The sequence below is a fragment of the Borostomias antarcticus genome (assembly GCF_949987555.1).
Source record: "Borostomias antarcticus genome assembly, chromosome: 13".
Classification (NCBI taxonomy): Eukaryota; Metazoa; Chordata; class Actinopteri; order Stomiiformes; family Stomiidae; genus Borostomias; species Borostomias antarcticus.
In genome coordinates this window covers 14,797,301-14,806,420 of record NC_140246.1, presented here as the reverse complement: position 1 = coordinate 14,806,420, position 9,120 = coordinate 14,797,301, and the positions used below count along the sequence as shown (strand labels likewise).

Genomic DNA, 9,120 nt, shown 5'->3' with positions numbered 1-9,120 from the left:
CCCGGCAGAACCTGCGCGCCATGCGGACCACGTTGCCCTGGAGACTCTGCAGCTCGCTGGCAGGCTGTTAAATATAGCGGCGCGTTCGTTCCGTGCTAATTCGGTGAGCAAACAGCTAGCAGGCGGCGGTCTGGTGGGACTGAGGCAGTCTGAGCCAGGGGGTTGGGGAGGGGGGGAGGGGTCTGTGATCTGCGTGCGCATGGGTTCACACTTCACACCTCAGGGGTGGTGGTGGGACGTCACTCCGGGCAGGTCCAGACATCGCCCCAGGTTCTGGGGGGGTTGGGCAGATACATGGGCGCGCGAGCCAGCGAACACACACAACCACGCAGATGTAAACACGACGCGAACTTCGAACGTCACTCGATGGCTGAGAGAGAGAGAGACACAGAGAGAGAGAGAGAGAGAGAGAGAGAGAGAGACAGAGACACAGAGAGAGAGAGAGAGAGAGAGAGAGAGAGAGAGAGAGAGAGAGAGAGAGAGAGCGGACGAGTCGACCGGCCAATAAGAGGAAGATGTAGGAAAGTTGTAATCCGTCTAGATCCATCTGTCTGTCTCTGCAGAACCTCAACGCCTGTATGGATGTGGAGGCGCTTGTGAGAGCATCACTGTGACCTCACACCAGAGCCATGTCAGACGAGCGGGAGGCTCGCCCACTCCACAACCCTCCGCTGGCCTCGCCTTCCTGACCAAGTATCTCACCAACAGCTGCTGACCTGTAAGACCGCCCTGTTCTCGCAGCCCTTCGAATCGCTGGTTAATAGAGAATTGCATATTCATGTTTAGGCTGTGTCCTGCTGAGGATAAACGCTGCGCTCCGAACTCTCTCGTCACGATTCTCCCCGGGAGTCTGCCGGCGGCGGCGTGGTCGGCCTTCCGTGGTAGAAACCCGGGATCTAATGATGTTCAATAAGCCCCTGCTATGATCTGAGGAGCCAAGGAGTTCTCTCTCCAGTCTTAATAGTTAGCAATAATTGCATTAACAATTCAGATCCAGATCCAGGGTGGAGGGTCTAGAGAGAGAGAGAGAGGGGGGGGGGAGAGGGCTCTCTCTCTCCACAGATCCAGGGTGGAGGGTCTAGAGAGAGAGGGGGGGGGGAGAGGGCTCTCTCTCTCCACAGATCCAGGGTGGAGGGTCTAGAGAGAGAGGGGGGGGGGGAGAGGGCTCTCTCTCTCCACAGATCCAGGGTGGAGGGTCTAGAGAGAGAGAGGGGGGGGGGGGGGGGCTCTCACTCCAAAGATCCAGTGTGGAGGGTCTAGAGAGGGGGGGGGGGGCTCTCACTCCACAGATCCAGGGTGGAGGGTCTAGAGAGGGGGGGGGGGGGGGCTCTCACTCCACAGATCCAGGGTGGAGGGTCTAGAGAGAGAGAGAGGGGGGGGGGGGGGCTCTCTCTCTCCACAGACGAGCTCCTGTCGAGCCCTAGGAACCTCCCGCCCACCCCAGCCCACTCAGACCTCAGTCACTTAGCAACACACAGACGAGGGCCTGTAGCCTGCAGAGAGAGGGAGGAGGAGGAGGAGAGGAGGCTAAAGAGGGAGGAGGAGGAGAGGAGGCTAAAGAGGGAGGAGGAGGAGAGGAGGCTAGAGAGGGAGGAGGAGGAGGAGAGGAGGCTAGAGAGGGAGGAGGAGGAGGAGAGGAGGCTAGAGAGGGAGGAGGAGGAGAGAAGGAGGCTAGAGAGGGAGGAGGAGGAGGAGAGGAGGCTAGAGAGGGAGGAGGAGGAGGAGAGGAGGAGGCTAGAGAGGAGGAGGAGGAGGAGAGGAGGAGGCTAGAGAGGGAGGAGGAGGAGGAGAGGAGGAGGCTAGAGAGGGAGGAGGAGGAGGAGAGGAGGAGGCTAGAGAGGGAGGAGGAGGAGAGAAGGAGGCTAGAGAGGGAGGAGGAGGAGGAGAGGAGGAGGCTAGAGAGGGAGGAGGAGGAGGAGAGAAGGAGGCTAGAGGGAGGAGGAGGAGGAGAGGAGGAGGCTAGAGAGGGAGGAGGAGGAGGAGAGGAGGAGGCTAGAGAGGGAGGAGGAGGAGGAGAGAAGGAGGCTAGAGGGAGGAGGAGAGGAGGAGGCTAGAGAAGGAGGAGGAGGAGGAGAGAAGGAGGCTAGAGAGGGAGGAGGAGGAGGAGAGGAGGAGGCTAGAGAGGGAGGAGGAGGAGGAGGAGAGGAGGAGGCTAGAGAGGGAGGAGGAGGAGGAGAGAAGGAGGCTAGAGAGGGAGGAGGAGGAGGAGAGGAGGAGGCTAGAGAGGGAGGAGGAGGAGGAGGAGAGGAGGAGGCTAGAGAGGGAGGAGGAGGAGGAGAGGAGGAGGCTAGAGAGGGAGGAGGAGAGGAGGAGGCTAGAGAAGGAGGAGGAGGAGGAGAGGAGGAGGCTAGAGAGGGAGGAGGAGGAGAGAAGGAGGCTAGAGAGGGAGGAGGAGGAGGAGAGGAGGAGGCTAGAGAGGGAGGAGGAGGAGGAGGAGGCTAGAGAGGGAGGAGGAGGAGGAGAGGAGGAGGCTAGAGAGGGAGGAGGAGGAGGAGAGAAGGAGGCTAGAGAGGGAGGAGGAGGAGGAGAGGAGGAGGCTAGAGAGGGAGGAGGAGGAGGAGGAGAGGAGGAGGCTAGAGAGGGAGGAGGAGGAGGAGAGAAGGAGGCTAGAGAGGGAGGAGGAGGAGGAGGAGGCTAGAGAGGGAGGAGGAGGAGAGGAGGAGGCTAGAGAGGGAGGAGGAGGCGGCTAGAGAAAAGAAGCCAGAGAGCAAGAGAAAGAGAGAGGGAGAGGGGGGGAGGGAGAGAGGGAGAGAGAGAAAGAGAGGAGGGGGAGAGAGAGAGAGAGACAGCAGAGTCAATGACTGCCCACAGACAGGCGTAGCAGGAAGCCCAGATTATAAGGAGGTGCTTGACCGGCCGACCCCTCCGGGACAGCCAGGGTGAACCTCTGCGCGCGCACGCACGCACGGACGCACGCACGCACGCACGCACACACACACACACACACACACAGCTTAGCCTACTTAGCCTAAGTCTCCGTCCTCAGTCTGTGTATGAGAGTGACCGTCACAGCTGACCTGTCGACGGCCATGGGAGGCCGAGACACGCACAAACACACACAGACACACACAGACACGCACGCACGAACACAGACAGACACGCACGCATGCACACACGGAGGCAGGAGTCGGCACACACACACACTATCTGTACCCACTATACCATGGTTCCATGTATCTCTCAGGGGTGTGTGTGTGTGTGTGTGTGTGTGTGAGAGAATTATGGTTCTTGAGCCGTGAGTTACTGTGATAACTGCCGTGGAAGTTTAAAGATTGTAAATGTATATGCGTGCTGAAGTCAAATGAATGGGTCATATAGTATTAGAGTTGGTTTACTACATGGTGACTCAATGTACCATTAATCTCTGTAAGTCACTGTAAACTGGGCCCACATGCTGCGGATACAATTACAATGTGGTGGTTATTAAAAATTACAATGTGGCGGTCATTATTGCATCCCTAAGCTGAAAGACATGTTCTGCGGACACACACAGTGAGAGAGATTGTGTGTGTGTATGTATTTCTGTCACACTCTAAGAAAAATGCTTTAAATGGTTGTAGATGGCCAAGCATGAATCATGTAAGGAATGCGTTTGGTGTTTTAATGGTTTCAGTAACTATTCCATGAAAAGGGCCCAGTGGGAGAGTTCAGTGTCAAAGTGTGCAGAAGCATTAAGAGCATCAATTATCCCCCCCCCCCCCGCACACACACGCTGCTGGGGAATAATGTAGGCTTCATTGATGCCTTGGTATGAAAATGTACACATACATACGCAACCACCAAACAGAAGAGGAGAGACGAGGGGAGGGGGGGGGGGGAGAGAGGGAGGGGGGGGGGGGGAGAGACAGAGAGAGAGAGAATCTGAATAGCGTCAGAATAATTCCGCCGTGATGTAAAATCAATGGCAGCAGTGCGGTGGGCAGAGAAATCCTCTGGATTCTCGGGGGCCAGGGAGGAAAAACACACGTTTAAAGGCTCAAAACACATGAAAGATGCTCTCCGTTGCCCGGAGGTGTGTGTGTGTGTGTGTGTGTGTGTGTGTGTGTGTGTGTGAGAGAGAGATCAGGATCAGCCTGAGGGGTTAGCGCTGGCCAGGAACACACAACCACCCACACACAACCATTACATACGTTCCTGTTTAGGGATATGGACGCGCACGCACACACACACACACACACACGCACACACGCACACACAGGCACACACACACTCAGGAAGTCTCATCTTTCTGTGCTCGCTTGTTTTCTCTGCCCCCCCGCCCCTCACACACACCCTCTCATCCTCCTCTGTGGTGTGATAACTGATCTCTCTCCTCCGAGGCGCGGGGTGCGCGTCTCTCCCCCCTCAACGGGGCGGGGCGCTGTCAGGCGCTGGAAAGGCAGGAGCGGGAACCCCGGGTCGCCAGAGACCAGGAGACGGAGGAGCGGTCGGCTCCGACGGCACGACGGCCCCGTGGAGAGGCGGGAACCGTGGGGAACGACGACGACGAGAGAAACATCAAACGCCCCCCCGAGAGGAACATCAAACGCCCCCCGAGAGGGCCGGGGGTGTTGGAGAACATGTTTTCACGGGATCCCGTGCAGCTATCTGGGAGCGCGGGGAAGGAGAGTGACAGTCACCGATTAAGGCTGAACACAGAGAGGGGGGAGAGAGGGGGGAGAGGGGAGAGGGAGGGGAGAAGGGGGAGAGAGGGAGGGAGAGGGGGGAGAGAGGGGAGAGAGGGGAGAAGGAGGGAGAGGAGGGAGAGGAGGGAGAGGAGAGGAGAGAGGGAGAGGGGGAGAGAGGGGGGGAGAGAGGGGAGGGGGGGCTAAGGAGGACAGGGTGGAGGAGAGATGGAAACAGGTTGACTTTGGGAGAGAGAGAGAGAGAGAGAGAGAGAGAGAGAGAGAGGGAGAGAGACGGAGGGCTGGAGAGAGGAATGAGCGCAGGAGACGGAGGAGGAGAGGGAGAACTCTCTAAATGGACTGGATACAAATCAGGGCCCTGCTCTCGGCACGCAGCACTTTAATTATGCCCGTCCGTCTCAGGAGAAAAGGTGTGTGTGTGTGTGTGTTTGAGAGAGAGAGAGAGAGAGAGAGAGAGAGAGAGAGAGAGAGAGAGAGAGAGAGAGAGAGCCCACTCCACAAGCCAGGACCCAGATAGAAAGAGAGAAAGAGATGATTGCGCCAGGGATAGGAGGAGAGGGAGAGATACGGTCAGAGAGAGAAAAACAGAGAAAGAGAGAAGCGAAAGAGAGAGAGACAAATTAAAGAAATTGTAGTAGGATGAATTAAATGTGCTTTCAGATGAAGGCACAAGAGCCCTCAAAGTTCAAAATGGCTGCAAAGACTTATAATTGCGAGAGAGAGAGAGAGAGAGAGAGAGAGAGAGAGAGAGAGAGAAGGCGAGAGAGAGAGAGAGAGAGTGAGAGAGAGAGGGCGAGAAGGGAAAAACAAACATTGGTGAATGGGGTGTTGAGAGCCGCCGACAAAACAGGAATTAAACCCCATTCAATCGAGGCCCGCTGTCAACCGCCTTCCCAACCCTCGCTCAATCACACGCCATTGAGCGGTAATCAAGGGCAGAATGAACTCATCTGAGCCCGAGTGCAGCGCACCTTTGACGGCACACGCGACGCCACTCGCAAACGGCGCCCGTGTCTTCCATTTCCAACATGGCAGGGATGGAGAGATGGATCTACTGAGAGCACTTCTCTCTCTCTTTCTCTCTCTCTCCCGCTCCGTCTCTCTCTCACCCCCCCCTCCACTATCCCCTGAACTCTCTCTCTCTCTCCCGCTCCGTCTCTCTCTCTCTCACCCCCCCTCCACCATCCCCTGCTCTCTCTCTCTCGCTCCGTCTCTCTCTCCCTCCGTCTCTCTCTCACCCCCCCCTCCACTATCCCTTGAACTCTCTCTCTCTCCCGCTCCGTCTCTCTCTCTCCCTCCCTCCGTCTCTCTCACCCCCCCTCCACCATCACCTGCTCTCTATCTCTACACTGGGCTGTGTGTGTGTGTGTGTGTGTGTGTGTGTGTGTGTGTGTGTCAGAGCGTCAGCTCCAGCCGGTAGGTTGGTGTAGCTCCCACAGTGGGCCCGGTCTCATTAGATGGGGCTCCTCGCCCGCTAACGCACACCGACAAGTGGGGAGGGAAAAAAAAAACATGACATCGCCTGAAGACACCGCGTGAGGGAGACGAGGAGGAGACAGCCTGCCGCACGAAAGGGTGTGTGTGCGTAGGTGTGTGTGTGTGCGTGTGTGTGCGTGTGTACGTGTGTTTGATACATCAGGCAAACAGAATGTAGAATACACGTGTCCCTGTTCATCACTCCCTCTCCGCCGATAACATAACGTCTGTCTCATTTACAGCTACGGTGTTCAGCTACGGTGTTCAGCTACGGTGTTCAGCTACGGTGTTCAGCTACGGTGTTCAGGGGCGTCTGCGCCATCGGGCAGCCCAGCTAAGAATCCCTCTGCTCAGCCAATGGATGCCTTTTTTTGAGACCCACTTCATGAGAGAGAGAGAGAGAGAGAGAGAGAGAGAGAGAGAGAGAGAGAGAGAGAGAGAGAGAGTGAGTGAGTGAGTGAGCGAGCGAACATTTGTTCTTTCGTGCCAAGTCCATTGAATTGAAATTGAAAAAATGAGTGCGAGAGACAGAGAGTGAGACAGACAGGCGGAGAGAGGAGTGAGTGAGAGAGAGACTTAGAGAGACAGAGAGAGACAGAGAGACAGAGAGAGAGAGAGAGAGAGAGAGATGAAACTAGGTACAGTGCGAGTGCCCTTGCATCGGAGCCAACTCCGTCGGTCGTCACCTCATTCAGAGGGTTCTGAAGGAGGCCATTAGCATGTGAATGTGGGGCTCAGGAACCGTTCTACAGGCGCTGATCTTCAATGAGCTTCACCAATCCCAAGGCCTGTGTGAGCTGAATGTGCTGACCTTAAAAATTTTAATCGGATATCAGATCAGTGTGTAGAGAGGCAGCCTGAGCTAGATGGAGGAGCGAGAACTGAGACTGCGGTTTGTCTCCCAATGAAAAAGGGGGAGGGGCTTCCTTTCATGTGGTTAATTATGGCCTGCTGCCCCCTCCCCCTTGTCTCTGCGTCTCTTTCTGAGCGCCCCCCGGTGTTGTCCGGCCTGAGTGGTTCTGTGTGTTGGGCCTGACGGGTGGGTGAGCGGGCCCGTTCGCGGGCGGACAGGACGGTGTGTGTTGGTGAGAGTTGAGGGAGGGCCGGGGTCAGCGCCGGCTGCGGCCCAAGGTCGCCAGAGTGCGGCTCTCAGAGACCGCACGTAGCAGAAAACAAACAAACAAACAAAAAAGGACACTTGAGAGATGATCCAAAATGGCCGCAAAAGCATAAACCAAAATGGCCACCGATCAACAATAACGTACAAAAGCTGAACGTGAAGCTGATTTCGCAAAGGCGGCGGCATAAAACTGCCGCCCCGCGGTCCGAGACAGGCGGGCGTCGTAGCCGTCGGCGCGTGAAATCCACCGTGACTGCGGCGGAGAGAGAAGAAAGGAAAAGCGCGGACAAAATGGCCGCCCCCTTGTTGCTTACCTCTCTCTGCAGCACCAGCTCTTTGGTGAAGAGCATGGCCTCGCCGCTGAAGGGCTCGGCCACCTGCGCCCCGCCGGGCGTGTTCCTGGAGCTGCGCGGACACTCGATGCCTGGACAGAGGGACAGAGGGAGACGCACGTCAACAAACGCTTCTCAGAAACGCATCAAACAAACAGATCATCATTAAAGCTGCATGGGATAACGCGGCACGCTGGCGGGCCCTCTGGTCATGATAAAAACTGCATGCAGTATACTAGTGGTAAACTAGCAGTACAGTGTACTAGCCAGTAGACTGAAATATTGAAATGAAATGATCAATTCACAGGGTCACATGTCACGAAAATGATTTTTTGGGGTCTTGTTAAAGGACCATACCGGTCTAAATATGATGTGAACTCCTTAAACTAGTCACCCAACATATATCAGATTACCGCTATCAACTTCCCGCAGCAAAGCTCACGTTAAAATAAGCTTTATTTGTAAAGCACTTTTCAAAAAACAGAGATAGATATAAAGATATTTGCATTGCGTTTTACTTACATTTCAACAGTTGAACGTGATGGCTTTAAAACGTATATTAAAATTGCTCCCTTGTTGTGCTGACAAACTTGCCCCAGTAAGTTTAATAATTTTCAGTAGTTTTTATTTTATATTATTTTTGTTTGAATCTTGAATTCCTGCGCTGTATTCTCTAATCCACCTACGCTAGATTCTCTACCCAGCGTTCCAACGGCTGCCATGTAAACAGGAAGAAGACAGACCGTTAGCGTAGGCTGCGCAAAGAGGGTTAAAACGAAAATAATAACTACTGAAAATGATTTGAAACTAACTGGGACGAGTTTGTCAGCGCAAAAAAGGGAACAATTTCAGAAAACATTTTAAAGCCATCATGTTCAACTTAATGTGAGCTTTGCTTCGGAACATTGACTGCGGTAATGTGATATGTTGGGTGACTAGTTTAAGGATCACATCATACCAGATTTAAACCAGTATGGTCCTTTAATGTCAGTTCATAAACTTTTAGCAGAAAACACAGAACATTTAACTATAAAAAAAAGTATCTCATGCAATTTTACATAAAAAAAGCTTTTTTTTGTTTGTAAAGCAACAAGGCAAACATCGAAACACAGTACCGCCTGATCAACACAAGGGACCCCCAACACGCGCACGCACACGCACACACACAGACAAATAAGGGACCAAGTATTCATTCCCGCCCCTAATGGCCCGAAATGATGGCCTTGTTATGGCTTCTCCATTGCCACAATGACCAGAGCGGCACACCGGTGATAAGCGGCTAATAACTGCTGTGGAGCTGAACGGACCATTGGGTCGCAGAGCGGGTTGGTTCCCGACCTGAGCGTTTCATCCATTCTGTAGCAGGCTGCGTTAACACCTCGTAGACAGTTGTTGGTCTCGGTTAAGCGGACTCCTGGCGTTGGCCTTGCCTGGCGGTGAAGGTCACACGCGCTTCTCCATAGTGGATTAACGGGCAGGAGAGCCGGATCTATAGGTACCAGGCTGATTATAGGACAGCTGTGAGCCCGGCTTATATCTTAACTGCTGAGTTGAGCATGAGGGTGTG

At 54.6% G+C, this 9,120-nt stretch overlaps 1 protein-coding gene across 1 annotated transcript in view; it reads right to left on the bottom strand.

Annotated features, from left to right (window-relative positions):
* The window catches only part of snd1 (staphylococcal nuclease and tudor domain containing 1), a 210,323-nt gene that overhangs the window by 135,364 nt on the left and 65,839 nt on the right, over nucleotides 1-9,120 (bottom strand). The window contains exon 16 of the mRNA XM_084448019.1: nucleotides 7,536-7,645. Within this exon, the coding sequence (XP_084304145.1) occupies nucleotides 7,536-7,645 (110 nt within the window). The remainder of the gene's footprint in view (nucleotides 1-7,535; nucleotides 7,646-9,120) is intronic.